Source organism: Dermacentor silvarum, chromosome 9 (assembly GCF_013339745.2).
Source record: "Dermacentor silvarum isolate Dsil-2018 chromosome 9, BIME_Dsil_1.4, whole genome shotgun sequence".
Lineage (NCBI taxonomy): Eukaryota > Metazoa > Arthropoda > Arachnida > Ixodida > Ixodidae > Dermacentor > Dermacentor silvarum.
The window spans coordinates 162,479,153-162,498,186 of NC_051162.1; the positions used below are offsets into that span (position 1 = coordinate 162,479,153).

At 47.6% G+C, this 19,034-nt stretch overlaps 2 protein-coding genes across 2 annotated transcripts; both read right to left on the minus strand.

Annotated features, from left to right (window-relative positions):
* Positions 1 to 1,957: 1,957 nt before the first annotated feature.
* LOC119464613 (b(0,+)-type amino acid transporter 1-like) lies at positions 1,958 to 5,471 on the minus strand. Its single transcript, XM_049656266.1, has 3 exons — positions 5,368 to 5,471; positions 4,140 to 4,236; positions 1,958 to 2,918 (listed from the first exon to the last, which is right to left on the minus strand). Exons 1-3 carry the CDS (start codon positions 5,456 to 5,458, stop codon positions 2,135 to 2,137), a joined length of 972 nt encoding a protein of 323 aa, XP_049512223.1. The 5' UTR covers positions 5,459 to 5,471; the 3' UTR covers positions 1,958 to 2,134.
* A 2,770-nt stretch (positions 5,472 to 8,241) lies between these two features.
* On the minus strand, positions 8,242 to 13,956 carry LOC125939696 (large neutral amino acids transporter small subunit 2-like). The gene is made up of 3 exons (XM_037725641.2): positions 13,872 to 13,956; positions 11,848 to 11,949; positions 8,242 to 8,630 (listed from the first exon to the last, which is right to left on the minus strand). Exons 1-3 carry the CDS (start codon positions 13,915 to 13,917, stop codon positions 8,359 to 8,361), a joined length of 420 nt encoding a protein of 139 aa, XP_037581569.2. The 5' UTR covers positions 13,918 to 13,956; the 3' UTR covers positions 8,242 to 8,358.
* Positions 13,957 to 19,034: the final 5,078 nt, after the last annotated feature.

Sequence of the window (19,034 nt, forward strand, 5' to 3'; positions counted from 1 at the left end):
GGTGTAGTTCGCTGGTGATGTTCGCTGTGCGACAAGTTCTAAATAATTCGAGAACGTTCAACAGAAATATCTTGTCCCGGTCACTCAACAGGAAACAATGCTCAACATGATTTAACTCTCTAGTTTTCCGCAAGAAGGTAGCAATGTATGGCCAGAGCCAGAACGTAGAGGAGTGGTCTCTGTGTATCGAATGAGATGGTCGGCACTAGTCGCGATATACTTCTGACTTGCATGCGCGATGGGAAAAAACTAAAACAAGTCTATTCCAATCACAGCTAAAGACGTCTCTACACATCGAATTGGTTGTAACAGGCCAGAACAAGGACAAGTTGGTCTCTTCCGCCGTTGACATAAGCGTGGTAGAAGCGATATATGAATGTAGCTACAACGGTACAAAGGCCAGGCCAGGAGAAACGGCTCTTAATGCGATTGTAGGTTTTCTGGACACCTAAATTGCCTGCAGGTGGATCGTCGTGGAATGCATAAGACGGAAAATGAAATCGCTACACGCTACGCAGAATATGGATAAGCGTAAGATGGAAACGTTACACCGAGTGTAGCGATTGCAAGCCAGCCTGCTGATATGAACGAGTGGTAGCAACGTCATTGAAGACGTGGCCTCATGGTCACGCGAAGCGCAATGCAGGGATGTGCTCGTAGAAGATAATGACACGCGACGGTCAGAGAGAACGTCGACTTCTTGATATTTGCTGCCAGACTTGCAGATCACGTCATAGTCCCACTCCTTCAACCGAATCCCCCAGAGCCCGAGGCGCCCAGAAAACTTTTCAGCCATGGCAACCAGCATAAGACGGGGTGGCCAACAACTGCTGTAAAGTGGCGTAAGAACACAGCGGGCATGCCGGGAGAATACGGCCTCAATTACTGCATGACTCACAGACAGCTAGACATTCCAGCTCTGTTATCGAGTAAGTCGGCTCCCCAGCCTTTGGTGCACAATTGGCATACGCAACAACCCTCTCTTGTAAAGTATTACCGTACAGGAGAACGAAACCACCCATTACTAAACTCCTAGCGTCGGTGCGAAAACGAGGGGATATGTTCACATCGGTGTTATGGAGGCCGTGCTCTGATGTTAGGGGAGGCTTGAGGGCTTGGAAAGCAGCCATTTGGTTCATTTTGCATTTTCTTATTGACTGTTTCGGTTCTGTGGCTGCTCCATTATTGAGACGTTCACCATCCCAGAAGGTATGGGACGTGCGGTTTTACAGCAAAGCTGTACACGGCTGAGTTCCGGGTTCATGGCGTCTGTGTGCAGAAACTATCAACATCAGCAATGGCTCGAGCTTCAACATCTTTTTCAACAGGTGGCTCACTGGCGGTTCTCGGCGCATCCGTGCGAACGCGCTCATGTTATACTGCTCACGCGTTCGTCATAGTCTTCTTCCACAGGTGGCTCCGTTGCCGCTCATCACTCCAGCGTAAAATTTCACTTCTATTCTGTCGTCATAAGGGCGAGGCCGCGTTTACGGAGGTATGAGGCATTGCTTAGAGGGGTATAAGCCATTCATTGTCCTACGTGAAGGACGCATTAATTAACAGAGGTGATTCGCGAATATGTGTGCGTACCTATCGTCACGATGACCACCGACCAGGACCATAAATATGTTCGTACCATTGTTCAAAATTATGTGTCACCTCTGTGTCGTGTGCTAAACAGCTTCACTGGTCATCCACCTTCACGGAGTGGAAGGGCTCATGATTTTTTTCCCTGTTCCTTTATAATCCGTGACTCGTCCGCAGACAGGCAGTAAAACTGCTTTAATTAAGCAATTCTTCCATGTAAATTCATGTTATGATCATTTACTGAAATAACGTTTTATTTTTGTTTTTGCAGATAAACTGAAGATAAAATAGCTGCCCGTATTTTTATTTTCAACCATAGGAATAAAAGGAAACGAATGAAATGAAATTTCTTTGGTATTTCACGGGTCACTTAGTTATTATTGCAAGGTTGGTAACACCAATGATATTTTTATTGTCTTGCACAAAATTACATGCGTAAATTGGCTTCTGACGGGTTTCATCGCAAGGCTCTCTCCAGCACATAGTGTAGAAGGTAGTCTGGCATGTTAACGCGCTATGGCAATTGGAATCAAATTTGCCTTCTCTGTCAAAGCTCCCGAGGAATATTCTGATTTTGCTGGAGAGCCTCGGCGCATGGTACACAGAGAATTAATTTTTGCAGAAATTTATAACAAGCCGCTGCGATGGAGGACTTGTATGAAAGTTTTACAAGTGCGTAGGCGGGAAAACCAAGCAAAATGCCCCCAACCGTCGGTAGGATCAGGTGGGCTCCAGCACCTCCAATAAACGGAGTCAGGGCGATGGAGAAGAGCATCACTATGTCTAACAGCACTAAAAGGGTGGGTACCTTTACGGGCCTCACACGTTCCTTCATCGTCACTCGTAGTCTGAGCAGCGCGAACATTACGAGTATGTTCATGACAGACATTATTACCATAGCGCACTTGGCTAACAAACCGACGGATCCAATGACAGTGAACACAACAGCTACGCACGTTTTAAACGCTATGGCTATCACTGGGAGGGACGAGCTGGTAGTAATAAGGGAGAACAGCGCGGGTAAATGTCCCTTGCGCGCCGCGGCCATGATAAGCCGGCTGGTGCTGAAGGAAGAGGCGCTCATTGTTCCAAAGGTACAGACGCAGACAGCAATTGGCACCAGCCATTCGCCCGCTTGGCCCCAGGTTACGCTGCCGAAGGTCACGGCAGTCGCCTTCGAAGCGGTGAATGACTTGTGGTCCAGGACGACGAAGTAAGCTCCATTCGTAAGTATATGCAGAGCGGTGACCAAGAAAACACCGCCCAGGAGAGATCTCGGTATTATCCGGGAAGGCTCGGACATCTCTTCCGCCATGCAGCTGATCATGGTACTGTCACATGCAGAAAGGGAAGTTGGCTTGAATACTTGGTAGGTAATGCGTTACGGTTGCACATGATACGTTAGTCCTAATACGCATGCGTGGCTTATACTACCGCGGCAGAGTTTCGATCTTATAACGTTTCGGAAATAGAACTGTTCGTTTCAAATCGCACCCTAAGTTACCGTGGTTCCCTGCAACATCGCCATGTTCCCAGTAGAGCACTGCACGGGCTCGGGCTTACCCGAAAGCCCGGGCCCGGTCCAGCGCGTGGGCCGGGCCGGGCCGGGTAGAACAGTTTTTTCACGGGCTCGGGCCGGGCTCGGGCACGGCGTGTGCTTTTTGACCTGGGCCCGGGCCGGGCTCGGGTTTTTTGACGCGGGCCCGGGCCGCGCTCGGGCTTTGTGGTGGTGTGCAGGTAACGTGCAGCGAGTTATTCTCGGGCATCTCAACTCTGAAAAACATTATTTTTCGGTCTCGGGCCGGGTTCGGGCCGGTTTCGAGTCGGGCTCGGGCCGGGCTCGGGCCTAAGGTAAAGGGGTGGCGGGCCGGGCCGGGCGGGTAACGTAGATTATTTCCGGGCCCGGGCCGGGCCCGGGTCTCGCCATAAAAGTTTTGATCGGGCTCGGGCGGGCAGCCCAACGTAAAAACGGGCCCGGGCCGGGCCCGGGCTGAAAAAATCGGCCCGTGCAGTGCTCTAGTTCCCAGTAGCCCAGACAATCCACTTCATCCCGAATTCGTCCTTGCTCCTTGCCTCTTCCGTGATAGCAAAAATAAATTTAAAAATTCATACAGGAGAAAATGGTACAGGCAGTCATCGCTTAGTACCACTTCAAGCTGAGGAGAAAGTGTCAGTTACGTTTTGTCATTATTATTAGGGTGAGCTGTTTGTTTCGGGTCTTGTAGGCCTATACTGACGTCCCCAAGAGGCGAAAGTGTTTTCATTTCGATCTAGCAGATGGCGCCAATGCATCAACTCTCAGAGCCCAATTCTTACTGCATCTGTGATGGCACGCGACTACGGTATGTAAAACGCTGACTTTTTTTTTTACTGTCTACCATAGCGTTTACTGTGCTGTACCGCAGTGCCTAGCGCAGAGGCGGTGCATGCGCAAGCGGCCACACGTGTCCCATATCATGCAAATCTACAACTCTCTATCATAGCAACGTATTCCCGCTAAATTCATTTCGCAAATATCAGGAACTAGGAAAGACATGCGAACGATTCTTTACCTTCCGGAACCCGTGTACATGGCGACCGTAAAGGCTTGTAGAATATTCCCGGGTGAGGCGTTGGTTCCGAAAGTGAACTTTCGAAGAAGGTACGGAGCTAATGCGGGAAGATCGAAAGAAATTATTGCGTCATGCCAAATACCATAGGTCAGGGCACTCATGAGTGCACTCACTCACACCCACTCGCACTCATTTCAAAGGCGTGAGTGCGAGGGCGAGTGAGTGCCAGTGAGTGTGAGTGGAGGTGAGTGTGAGTGAGTGCCAGTGAGTGTGAGTGCAGGTACGTACCAGTGAGTGCGAGTGAGTGTGAGCGGAGGTGAGCAAATAACGTTCTGTAGTTAAACCCACCAAGTCATAATTGATGGCATAGTACTGAAAACGGGTAGCTTCGAACCATGTGCTCATTGCGTGAAATGATGAAATCGCGTCAGTTCCCGGATGAAACGCACCAAAAGAAACTTTTGCACCTTTGTGGCTTAATTGCGCTATGTATGCTTGTCCCCAACAATATTCGTCGTCTATGCTTTGTGTGTCTTTCCGTTCTTTAACGCTGCGCGCCTAGTAAATTAAGGTAATAAATGGCATGCCGTATGAGCGCGACATAGAGTTCTTGACAAGAAATTAGCGCGCGGAGAGCTTGTTAAATAAAAGAAGCGCCCGCAAGAGATGTGATAATTCTTGTTCGGGGACAAGATAAGAGCGGAGGGATCTCAATTTCTTCATGGATGTAGTCATTATTTATATTATTTTTGTTTTGCACTAGATGCTGTATCTAGCATATCTGCATAATAATTGCATACACATTTCGCGGACCACTCAATAGACATGGGTATTATATGCGCGGTTACTTCGGCTTACAGAATGACCTGAGGCATGTCGCCTCCAAACGGTGCAGTTGGACCTATCTGTAATTTACTAATATTTACTAATCATTTATAGCCGCCAACATTGCTGAACTCCGCAATTTATACTTAGGCTGCTGCATATTGTAACTTCAGCCGCCATGGAGCGATTGGCACGACGGCCATTTGTGAAAACTGCTTCCAAAAATTGTCCAACCTACTTTCACAATACCAAGTGACGAACATCTTTGCATACATTTTAGCCGATGCTACTTTGTCGAATATTTACTCGGCCACAATGCAGGCATTTCTCTATACGTATTCGACTTTTTTTTGTTCCCATCCAAACATTGCTACGCAAAAGGACCACAGATAAAAAAACTGACCTTTAATGCACCATACCATACCAGTAGCGATGATAGCCAAGAGGACTCCAAGTTTCACCATAAATAGGACGTTCTGAATTTTCATGGACATTTTCAAGTGAAAATGTATTAACCACAGCTGCAAGCTCTGAAACCGGGCATATCCAACATATGTCATTTAGGCAAATAACTGGCAATCGAACCTCAAATATATATGACCGTATGCATGTAGAATGTGTGTCCTTGTTTAAGATAGGCTCAGTTATGGCGCTTGCAATGACGGGTGCACGGTATGGCGTGATGCGGTGTGCCATGCACTACACCCATTATAAGATTGTGGCTAGTATCCACTTCAACTAATCTGCTTTGACGGTAGCCATTTCATGCTTACATTTACTCTCTATTAAGGGAGAGCCGACAATTCTTTCCTTTTCGATATTGCTCCATAGCTGGCTTCCTCTTCGTTGCTTCTAACCTGCACAAGCCTTCTGTAGCCCTGAAGTCAACCCGCTTGCACCGCCTCCCTCCGTTACTGCAGCTAGGTGTCACTGTTGGTTAGCGCTGTCAGATAGGTGCACTACAGGACCTTCGAAATACCTAGTGGAAACTGTCGCGGCTGGTTCCCGTGCGGAGCTCGCAGATTGCTTTCCAGTGAGTTCTGCGGTCGCGCACTTTGACATGTACACAGGAGACGCACTTTCAACTGATTGATCGTTATGAAGGCGAAAGCCTTATATGTCTCATTAGTCAGTTCACCTTGAGCGAAAACGCGTCGGCGACACGAAAGGTACAATAAAAGGATGCGAACCCACGACCTTTGGTAGGGGTAGAAATCACGATTTTGGTGTTAAGAGTACGAACCCTCGACCTTTGGTGAGAGTCGAACCCCGACCATTTGTGGAGTGGAACCAATGACCTTTGGTGTTAATGAAGGCGAAGTTAATTCAGGCACAGATAATTAAGGTAGAATTAAGGCACTCGAACCGACGACCTTTGTTGGGGTCGACCCTTCGACCTTGGGAATTAAGAGGGACGACTAAGCGAAGTGCACTGAATGAATTAAGGGGGATGACTAAGCGAATTAACAGTAGGAGTAAGCGAATAAGGAGAATGAGTAAGCGAATTAAGAGGGCTGGCAAAGCGACGTAGACTAAGCGAATTAAGGGGGATGTGTACGCCATGTGTCTGTCTTTAATCCTTCAGCACTAGGGCTTTTGCCTTCAAGTCGCCTTAAGGATAACACAACAGACCCTGTGAAATTTTCATCGTGTGTCCTCTGAAACGCACAGTGCAATTATGGTCCTCTCAGGACAAGACTCATCAGGTACATCCCCATATGTTCCTGCCCTTTGGTGCGCTTTTGCGGAGTGAAATGTGTACACGATGGTGACAGCATTCTTCACACTTCAGCATCATTTTTCTTTAGCGTAACCAATCGAGGGGTATTCTGGCTGACCCAGATGTAAGGATGCTCGTGGCACCCAGCTGGCCAAGTGCAGGTGTTACTTGCTTATTAAGGCGAAAGCCTTATATGTCTCATCGTTCAGTCGACCTTCAACGTCCTTGAGCGAAAACCGTGTCGCCGAAGCGAAATCGTACACGATGACGACTCGATGTAGTACTTTACTACACCGACCCGGCATCTTGTCTTACCTATATGCAAATGCTCACGAAACAATTGTGATGGTTTACGGGTCACCGTCATCATCGTCTTCTATGAGTAAGCAAGCAACGCTCTCGCAGCAATTCAGATGGTGCGCGGATCAAGCAAAAAAAATTTAAATTGTGTGGTTTTACGTGCCAAAACCACGACCTGATTGAGGCATGCCGTAGTGGGGAACTCCGGAAATTTGGACCGCCTGGGGTTCTATAACGTGCACCTAAATCTAAGTACACGGGTGTTTTTGCATTTCGCCCCCATCGAAATGCGGCCGCCATGGCCGGGATTCGATCCCGCGACCTCGTGCTCAGCAGCCCAACACCATAGCCACTGAGCAACCACGGCGGGTGCGCGGATCAAGCAAGCAAGCAATGCTCACGCAAACGTTTTCATAGTGAGCCGGTCACCGTCGTCACCCCATGTTAAGATAAAGTTAATAAAACCACTCGAACCCACGACCTTCAGTGGAAGTCAAACCCTCGAGGCTATGTGGGAGGCGAACCCACCACCATTGGCATTAGGCGAAGTTAATTTAGGCACAGTTAACTAATGTAGAGTTAATTAGGGTACTCGAACCCAGGACCTTTGGTGGGAGTCAAACCCACGACGTTTGGTGTTCATTAAGGCAAGGTTAATTAAGGCACAGTTAATTAAGGTAGCGTCAATTCAGGCACTCGAACTCGTGACCTTTGGTCGGAAAAAACAATCAGAAGTAAAAATACATTCTAACGAGAATGTCGAGTAATTTAACGAATGTCTCTTGAGCGCGCAGGCTTGCGCCTTCAGCCTCTTTGGCGTATGCTAAAGTGGCTGTCAATTTTTATGCCTTGCTTGTGTATGTCGGTGTATATATTGAAAGTATATTGATACCAAAAGCACACATGCATGTATGAATGGAACCCTTGTTCTCCTGCTGCAGTGACATCATGGAGGCCACTAAAGGGTCCCTGATCTGTTATCAGAAACATCCGAAACACATTTGTAGTTCAAAGTCCTAAGCCTTTTTTTTGCATTTCACTACATCGTAACATGTTGTTTCATTAATTTATGCGAGTTGTAACAATTTTAATTTTGTTTTCGCAGTGTTTTAGCTAATAAATGCAGAAATCTTCAAACCACAAAGTCAAATTTTCCGAGTTAAGCACACGAGTTCATTGCCGTGCCCAGGGAGTTGGCGTCACCGCAGAAGTAACGGCAATTATCTCATTGTTCTGCGGCGAGGACAACACATTGCCCCATTGCAGTACACTTTAACAAATGTGTGCACAGTGGTTCAAGGTGCTGCAGAGTGATTCAGGGGACAAGAAGGCCCTCTGATCGCGGAACTCAGACGGGCGAGGATTACTTTCCCTCTACGGCAACTCACCAACAACAATCACCGTTACCAGAATGGTCACAGCGTGAGGAGGCGAGCAGGTGCCATAAGGCAAACTGAGGGCGTACGCTGTGAACGTTAGTCCCTGTATAGTAACTGCAATTGGGTCCACCACAAGAAAGCTCCAGGCGCAGAGGAAGGAGAGGAAGTCCCCCGTTCGTCCCAGCGACTCCATGCCCACTCTGAGATATTCATGCGGCCCTCCAGCGGATGGTAGCATCGTACCCAGTTCGGCGTAGCAGAGGCCATCTGTCGAATAAAAGGCGTATGCTATATGACAACACTCATAAGAGCCCATTACCTTTGAGGTATTTAATGCTGGCTGTTAATTGTAGCTGTCGAATGGGAAATAGAAAAACAATTCAAGGGAGTTAAACAACAGCTTACACGCACGTTTCTGGTGGGAAAACTGCAGCTAGTAAGACCCCCTGTGAAGCAATGTTTTGAATGTGAACAATGAAGACGGAAATTCGTAGCTCTCGTTAAAACGAAAGACCTAGAGAATGCGTATATGCCTGAAACATTGCCTTTCTTGAATGCTGTAGGAATTAGGGCTACACTTCAAATGATACTTTGGACTAAAAACCTTTTAAAAATAGTGGACTTCAGCAATTCTTTCGCCTCTGAACTCACTTACTGCGACAGCAGCACTGTGTTACTGCAAAGGCTGCCATCTTGTTTGCTTGCTTACTTCCTTGTACCGCTACTAATTGCACTTAACTGCTACACTTGAGCTCTCCCGCTAGAGTCACCTGCACAAGAATGAGAGGAACTAAAACGTATTGATTGTCTGATAATAAATTAAGAAATTCACCTACTATTACGGTACTCCGTAATGTGAAATTTGAGCACAGCTCAATACAAGTTTTTATTTCGCGATATATTAGCTGGAGCTGACAATCTGTCTCGTGTGGCACGTTGCGAACAGAGCGAAGTGAAGCGCGACTGCCTCGCTGATCACGATACCGCGAGAGGCAGCGCGGTGGTGGGCACGAATCTGAGCCGCCGCCACAGACAGACGTTCGCTCATGCAGCGCTTTTCTTTCCATGCAAAGGACGCGTGCTACTCTGACGCCTTCTCGTAGACATCGGCGCCTCATAGTCCGTCTTGCGCGGTACTACGGTTTTCTTCTCATGCTTTCGCCATAACCTCCTACTCAGCTGTCCTCATCGCGCTCTATTCGCTATCGTCGGCTTTCATCTCCCCCTGCGCTCCGCGTTCGCTTTCATGCTTCGCTGTGCTCGTTCGCTCCGTTACGAGTGGCAACGCCGACGCTCGCCACCGGAACGGACTCCTAAGTGCTGCGCTGTAAAACGTTTGAATAGATGTATCAGTCTGTGAAACCTTTGTGGTTTATACAACTTAGTTTTGTATAATATAGTGTTCAGCATTGATATGTCATAGGGATATATATATATATCATACAACAGATCCTGAAGCGTCCAACCACCACAAGTAAAACGATGAGGCGCCTCGGGGAACTTCTTTTCTGGTACCATCCAAATCTTGGCCAACGCTCAGGAGTGGCTGTGCGCCTAACTGAAGGAACACCAAATCAAACGCATGGCGCGTTGTATTTTATTGCGATCGCATTTATAGGGACACTACAAGTGCATTTCTGCCGTCATCGTCGCCATCGTTGTGACGTTCCGTATGAAGTCCAGCGGCGATAAAATCGTCGCCACGCGCCTTACATTGTGTTTGCGAGTGAAAGCATACTAGGGTGATTTGGCAATGTAGCGCATGCGCGGGAGGAAGGCAGGCCGGAAGCGCGCGGTCTTCTTTCAAGCGCGAGGCACGGGGGCGAGGCGACGGAGAGGGAGGGGGGGGGGGAGTGCTTTCTGCTCCCAGCGCGGCCGCGCGGGCGCCGTATTTTGAAAGCGATCTGCGATGTGGGTGATGTGCGCGCCACGCGGGCCTCATCTTCAAACCGATCTGCGATGGGGACAAAGTGCATGCGCCGAGCGCCGGTAGCCTCGTAGGCGCTGTGCTTTCGACGTTTAGTCTCGTAGTGTGGTTTGCATTTTCACAGCGAGTTTCCGGGTCATCGAGAAAGGTGTGTTTATGTTTACCTGTGCGCGCGCGACACCCTGCTTTTCTAGTTAGTTAGTAAGCGAATGTGTACAACTTTATATGGCCCATTAAACTACTATCTTTGCTTCGTATATCTCTCTACTAGTTATCTATCGCTATCGGTGCGTCGCCTTTCGGGCGAAACTTCGGCTTCTTCACATTTTCTCTGGCAAGCCTGTTGCTGTAAATGCACTGTAAATAGTGTCTTTCTCAACACGTGCACTGTAAATAGTTTCTTTCTCAACACGTAACACATTTGGGGAGGTGCGCGATCCTGGCCCTCACCACAGTGCTCTGCAGTGGTAGCTCCAGCGAGCTTGCCGCCCGTTCAGCCGTTGAAGGGTGCCCATAAAGAACCGCTACGACTAGTGGGACTGTTATAATCGCCAAGCATGCCCACTCTCATTAACCTGGTGTGTTCTCCGGCCTGGACGGCGCTGACGTCGACGAACGAATGAACCCATTTCAACGCATCAGCACTAGTAACAGGTTGCACCTACCAATTACGCTCGCCAATGTCATCTTCCAACTGAATGGCAACGCACGCGTGTGTTTCCGAAAACATAAATACGAGTTATCAAGCTGGGTCATTTTAAACGGAAAGCTTTGGAACGTATTCAGTGATTCCTTTAGGCATAAAAATTGGAAGACGCTTAGGCTTCGATTTTAAGAGTGGAACGCGATAGCATTCGAAGATCGCTGACTACTTCTCACGGTTCCCGACGACTGCAGCTTATGAAACCGTAGTGGTTACTGGCAAACACTGGCGGCGAACGCCATGCACGTAGGCGGCCTCTTGCGTGGGCCGATCCCGGAGATAGTGCACAACCGCGCCAAAGAAATTGCATCGTTTTCAAGTTTGCGTGTTTGTTTCGCACTTTTAATATTTCAGTCTGAGAAGATTTAACATAAAAGGCATGCGCTGTGGGTGTTTTGCTTCATGACATTTGTTTCTGAATTGTCATTCTCAAAATTCCAAGGAATAGCTTTGTCAAGAATGTGAGACAAGGTGTGAGCAACATTAGTATTGGAATGGTGTGGCAATATAACCCGCATACATCGCACTTCATACAAGAAGGCGTGCGCTATAGAAATACCTAAATATAATCGGAGGCCTTGCGTGGCCGGGGATGATTTTTTTCGGCCGCGGACGCCGGCGCTAACGCCGACACCGGCACCGACGCCAGATTTTCTGCGACACAGAGCCCTTAACGCTGTCGCGTTAAAACGCTCTTGCGACCCGTATTTTGACATAGACATAGCATATCTCGTCCCTCCGACAGCATCGGTCCTATGCAATGGCCAAGCGTGATCTTTCTGTCGCGCGGAGCTGTCAAGCTATATAGAAGCAACCGCGCGAACATGGCTCCGCAGGCCGTTTCCAGTACTTACGAATGAGAGATGCCAGTCCAGCTGTGACCCACACCAAAAGGTCGACGCCCACCGATCCAGAGTCCTCGTAAACAATACCAGGCGTTATGAAAATTCCAGCACCTGCAATGCTCGTATTTAAAATTATCAAAAATAGCTTTTCTCACTGGTAAGAACCACTTACTGACCTTATCCTAGGGGCACCTCGCTCGCGGGAGCGTGATATGCTAAAATATTTTTTGCTTTATTTCGGGATGTTTATATAAAGCACTTATTAGCGAACTTTAAATTGAAAAGCGTCCTATTCCGAACACAATGTGCAGCGTCTTAACTTTAGAGGATGCTAAATTTTCATTTGCATATAGACCCGTGAAATGCAGAAATGCCCTCGCTGTGCGTATACTAAATCAATTGCATGAACGTCAAAATATAGCGTGGGATGCGTCAGGAGGCAGCACGTTCTCTGTGCACACGACAACAAAACACTGGGGAAAGCTCATCGCCGCATAAATTTTGGGTTGAAAATAAGGTATCTACAACTATTTCATTACAATTCACTATTTGACACTTGTCTGAAGTTTTGCTAACTAGCGAATACAAATCAGTTAAGACGCTGCCCGATCACTAGTGAAACGACACAAACGCATGCATTGAGCCTGTGCTGGCATGCCTTTGACATGCTTTATGTGTAGTTTGTATGCGAGCGTCTGAAACCCTCAGGAGCATGTACCAAACCGTTCTCCACTCATATTTTACGAAGATTGTGTGTTTGACGCGAAATTGGAACTTTCATGTCTCGAAAACACGTATGAGTCGGGATGCAGCACGCTCTCTTCCTACCCGACAGCAAAATACTAGTGAAATGGCGAAATGTGCTACATACTCGTACATATGAATCAGGCACCAAGCAGCACCTTGAATTTATAAATAGCCGATATCCCTAATAAAGAACGCCTGATATTATGTTGCGCTGCGTCCCGTATGCGTCGCACTAAGGCGCGCTGGTCCTGTTTGTATGACTCTTCCCCAAACCTCCCGTAACAAAGGTAACAAATGATGTATGTTATAATGCACGGTATTCAGTTCATGTCTACTTCATGAATTATATTTAGGTCTTAGTTGAAGTCCTAATATAAAGCTCATTGTGTATGTCATTAGATCAGAAATCTACGAATGACAGATTTAGAAGGCCCTATGTGCTGTGGCTGGCAATGACGCACGGTACTTTATCTTTCACAGAGCAGATGTATAAAGATTCGTCCAGCGCAATGCCCGATTGTTCTATAGCGAATGTATCATTGTATAGCATAAGCTTGGCCTCGTTTGCCACCAGAGCACAAAAATATGGAAAAAAATACGAAAGTAAAGAGGACTGTAACCACACGCTACATAATTCCTTGGAAGAATATTATGTGTGCTCGTTCTGACGGTGCAAACATGAGTTGGAGTTTGCCGTACATGTTTCCGTAACACATTGGGGTACACAAGCCTGTGGCTCGGCGTGGCATTCACGAACGCCTATTCCTTCCGCATTGGAATGGCTGACAGCCCTGCTTGCGACAACTGTGGCCGCGAGGAGACAAACAAGCACCTACTCTGTGACTGTCCCCGCTACAATGTGGCAAGAAAAGTGCTCGCGACTGCGCTTGAAAAACTGGACAATCGCCCCCTCACAGAAGAAAAAGTTTTAGGACACTGGTGCAGACGGACTTCGGCACTGAAGGCCTTAAGGGCTCTGCTGAAGTCTTTAAGGGCTTGTGAATTGTGCGACCGGCTTTGAACGGTGTAGCGCGTAGGGTCGCGTTATTGCGCAAATTTTTCTTACTTCAATGTTGTTTTTTTTCTTCTATCATCTTTTATTCCCTTTGCCCCTTTCCCCAGTACAGGGTAGCAAGCCGGTATTCACACTGGCTAACCTCCTTGTCTTTCTTTCTTGCTCTCTCTCTCTGTCTCTCTTGGGCTACACATGATTATAATCTTACGTATACCAATCAAACGTGGTCGTACAGTGAATGTACTGGAATATTGTTTCGCGGTATTCTTACCTATGCAGCTGCCAACAACGACCGCAACTGCACTGAAGAGGCCCATGTCCCTTCTCAAGCGCTCGTGCGTAGATTCTGCAATTAACACACACAGCAAAGAGCTAGAGGAATCTGGCTAAGAAATAAGGAAGTCACTTTCCCGCCTGCGAATAAGAGTCTCTTTCGCAACCGCTTACCCACTCCTAATTGGAATGACTGAAAGTGTGAATCGCAACAGATGTGGCGTAGAAGAGATAAAAAAGCTCGCCGTGCGGCCAAGCCGTCACTAGTATTATTTTAGAAAATGCTTGAGGATGTCTTTAACCATGAAGTTTTGGCGAAGCCATCATTTTTTTTAACACGAAAGTGTTTTATGCCGGGGTCCACCAAGACTTCACTGACGTATTTCCGTCACGGAAATACGTCATAGAACATAATACAAAGAAAGAAACCAGAAGAAAAAGTTCAACAAACATGCAAAATTTGGAAATCGAACCCAAGACCTCTCGGTCCGCGACGATAGATCGCCGAGCGTTTAACCCATTGCGCCACAAACGCATTTGCAGAGAGCTACACAGACGCGCCTTATATATCTAACACTCCGTGTACCCGCGCTCTTGCTCGGGGCGGTGCCGCCACCTACGAGCAGAAAAGAGAAGTACTGCATTATGACACTAACGCGCACCGACAGTGAACGCTTCGGTGGTCTCAGCACTACGACGCCTCGATGCCAGCATTCGAAGGGACGCTGGCATCAAGAAGCACTACCAACGCCACCTAGGTGGCGTTCACCGTACTCAGCACAGCGGAGCGTGGCCTCCGCAATTAGCTCTGAAAATGTTTCTGAAGTTGATCGCGGAGGCTGCAATTACGACGCGCTGTACGCGCTGATTTGACTCGGTGACGATTCAGTTACGTGCTTTGTCTTGCGCGTTGTATTAGTGTGTCAGTTACGTGCTTCGTCTTTCGCGTTGTGCTAGCGTGTGCAGCGTAGTGCAGCTTCCATATGCACGACGGTTGCTCATGGTCATCGACGTTGGTAGTCGTGATGGAGGAGACGTGCCACCAGGCGTCAGCGTGGGTGCATCAACGCCTAAGGGCGCTTTAGCCACAAAACACCAATAGACATTATATATCAATGTGCAATAAACATTACACTACTTCTGTGAAGACACGTTTCACTTTCGTGTTCTATACCGATTCCTATATAAGAGGGATCAACCACATTTTTTTTCTTTAACTCCCTGAGCAATTTGGCCATTATGGACGCCTTCCTTACTGTTTTAGTTTTGATTAGTTATTACGGTTAGCACGAGTTAAGTCGTAGGCTCGGTTTCAGCGGTGAATTAAATTTTATGCGTAAGTGTCAAATGACCCATTGAGCGAAATGCAGCTCCACTAACATGAAACCTGGGGTCGTGCGAAGCATGCGGTGATGCACCGCCAATGGGCTCATACTGCATTAAGCAATGGCTCATAACCCCGTAAACGCAGCCTCCCCATGACGACGACAGAAGAGAAGTGAAATTCTACCCCAGGCCTCGGTGCTGAGAATGCTGCAGACCGGCTCATTTCCGCCTCGATCCAGGCTGAGCCACTACGCTCCGATTGTGGATCCCCGCTGCCCCGACTGCGGCGACGAACGGTCCACCTTGAACCACATGCTGTAGCAATGTTATGCATTGCGCCACTCGCATTTTAACAAGCAAGAAGACTGTCAAAAAGCCGTCAAGAGCAACTGTCCGTCCGTCCGTCCGTCCGTCCGTCCGAGGCCACAGCGTCTTACACCAGCTTCTTACACGGACCGTAACGCGCTAGCACAAACGCGTTAGAAACGCGCAGTCTTTAGTTAATGTTGGGTATTTATTGTCATCGTGGTGCGGGTGTCCATGTGCGCTTCGTTGCGTAGTGGTTAGCGCCACGCGTTCGGAAGCGAGGGGTCCCTGGTTCGATTCCGCGCTACGGTCACAACTTTCGAAATTTTTTTTTCATAAAAGTATACGTGGCTACCTACTACGACGACGACTACTACTACTACTACATACTACAGAGGAGGAGTCTGTCTGTCTGTCTGTCTCATAATGGTGCTCATCATAATGGTGATGCAATGGCGATTACATGACGGCAATGGATTGATAGCGGCAGAAAAAAATTGGAGGACGCTTAAGCTTCGCCTTTAAGAGTACAGCGCGACAGCGTTATCGGGACCCGTTCACATCGCAACGAGTGGCTGTAGGTCTGGTAGAAATGCCGGAAAGGGGTTTCTGTTTGAGTTTCGTCGTAGGAGAATTAAGTTTTCCCGCACACTAAAATTACAATCCGACGCCGAATGGTAAAGTCGTACATTACCATTTAATCGTACTTTACCATTTTCCTGATGGATTTCACTGTGGGAAATTCAATTTTTTTCACCAAAACCTTGCACCACGTGGAGGGCCTGCGAGGTCGGGGTGATCGGGGATGATTTTCTCCGCCACCCGCATCGCACGCCGACGCCGGTTGCCGACGCCGGATTTTCTACGACACGGGGCCCTTAACGCTGTCGCGTTAACATACTGACTGATTGACGACGGCGACGTGAAGACGACGATATGACAAAGCAGTGACGACTAAATGAAGATGGCGGAAGGATGAAGACGATATAACAGCAAATGAATGATCGCAGTGGCATAAAGGCGATGAAATGATGGCAAAGAAATTCCGACTATGGCGAGTTTGTGTGGCAGCTCACGTATTAGCTTACGCAGATCCCCTGGCACTTGGGGTCGACTCGGTTTGCACTAGATCCGGTGATTGCTAGCACTACGCCCGGTGCGGGCCAATAATGCAAAAGCGTAACCCGTAGTAGCCACACGGCAGCAGCAGCAAGCGGCTAGCACTCAAAAAGTTGTCTAAGAAGCAAAAGTATATTTGCATGAAAAAACACTAACCATTTCGCTCCGCCATCCTTAGTGATGGTGCTCTTTTGTTAATCACACGTCATTGGCAAGTGTCCACGTAATCCATCGCAATTAATCCTTACAGCTCAACTTGGAGGCACCCGATTCCCACTCAAATATATTCAGTGACATATCCGCAGTCGAGCTCTTCAACGTCTGCGAAAAATGGGAGCAACCAGCGAAATAACTTTCCACGACACGTTTGTGTTTCCAACTGCAAAAAGAGACATTGCTCTTCCGCAGACGGTTCGTGATACCGCGTGCCTGCTACGTCCAACGTCAGCCCTCAAAATGCTAAACAAGCAGTAACACAGATGGTCTTTCATCTATCGCTGGTTTTTCAGCTGCGCGTTGCACTCACTCTACGCTAGTTGAATACATCAAATGCCTATGCGACAGACACACATTTGCTGTTTGGGTTATTTATGTGTGCGTGCGTGCATGTGTGTGCGTGCGTGCGTGCGTGTGTGTGCGCGTGCGTGCGTGTGTGTGCGCGTGCGTGCGTGCGTGTGCGTGCGTGCGTGTGTGTGTGTGCGTGTGCGTGTGCGTGGCGTGTGCGCGCGCGCGCGTGCGTGTGTGTGTGTGTGTGTGCGTGTGTGTGTGTGTGTGTGTGTGTGTGTGTGTGTGTGTGTGTGCGCGCGCGCGCTTCAGCCTTAGCTTTCACAGGCATACAGCTGGCTAACCTGCACAAACTCCCTCCCCAAACCACGCGATGTCGAATGCTTCTAAACTGAAGCGTATAAAATGATTTGAACTTAAGAAGCAAACGTTTTAGATCGGACTACCCCAACGAAAAGCAAATACCCCTGTTTAAATGCCCACATAATTACATGATCTGGTTCTCAGTTTTCTTGTGCGGTTCGTCGAAGTCGAACGCACTTGGATACGAGTTACAGCAAAAGCTGAAAGACAAGTATTTAGCTCAGTGCACAACGCTTGCGTGTTTCTACCGAAAAATGTGCACCGTAGCTCTTAACTGAAAATTCTTGAGGCTGTAAACTATATCTAATAAGAACCATGACATCACCTATAGAACCAGACATCGCATCCTGCTCGAGATCTTCTATCGTGTTCTCTCCTGGCGTTCACAATGCGCATGGTTGAAGAGGATGCTGCCATCTATGGTCCTCCTCATAAAGTGTTTGTGCTTCTAGGTAAGAGGCACATCAGTTATCGCTATGTTAGAACTAAACAGAAAGTTCTTTCTGGTATTTTATGGTGCAGTGTGGAAGTGCTATCAAACGCGTGCAAAACAAATATCGGTGATCATGAGAGTATGCAGGTCCGAGCCCCACGAATGTTGTTAGGTGTTCCTTGGTACGCATCAACGACGGCGATGCTTGCCAATTGCCAGGCAGCACCAAATGATGTATATCACCACTGACTCTGAGAAAACACATTTGCCACCGAACACAGTGTATGAAACCACCAATTCGCTTCCCTGCCAGTGCAAAGACGAAGTGCAACGGTAACTCATTGCTTTCAAGGAGGTTCGACAACCGCCACCTTAAACATTTTATTTCATTTCATTTATTTCTGAAAGTGCCCAAGAACAGCTCAAGGCCTTAGTATTGGGGCACTTGTGGTACACAAGGAACAGAAAATAAAATCAACAAACAAAACAGAAAACCTGAACGTACAGTGGCAAAATGCAACAAAAAATCGAATTACATTAATGGCAGAAATCAGATAGTGAGCAACTGCAAGAGCTGAAAATATCGACATCGTAACGCAAGGTATTTTGTTGTGTCACAGGACGAGTTATAGCGCTAGAGGTGCAAGAGGAGTTAATGTTGAAATTGCTGGGATTACGCAAGTTTGGGCGAGGCACGCAGAACGTTTCAGCCGACAGTAACAGCGGATAAGAAAAGTGGTTATGAATAAGTTTATACAAGAATAAGTAATCGCGATATTTTTGCCCTAATTCTAGGGGTGTAATATTAAACATGCGCAGTACACACTCACAGGCATAAACTACACGGCGTCCCAGAAATCAATCGTACAGGATACGAATGAAACGTCGCTAAACACAGTCATATTTAGCAACATTGGTCAAACTAATACAGTTCCATACAAAGGAACTAAACTTTAACTTGGTGCGGAATAAAGAAGAATACCAGAGAACAACGCAGTTGACATTCGTAAACTTTTTTTGTCATTCTTGATATGAGACCTAACTTTTCGTTGGATGCATTACCAAGGCTTGAAACATGTTGTTCAAAAGCTAGTCGGGAGTCAATCAATA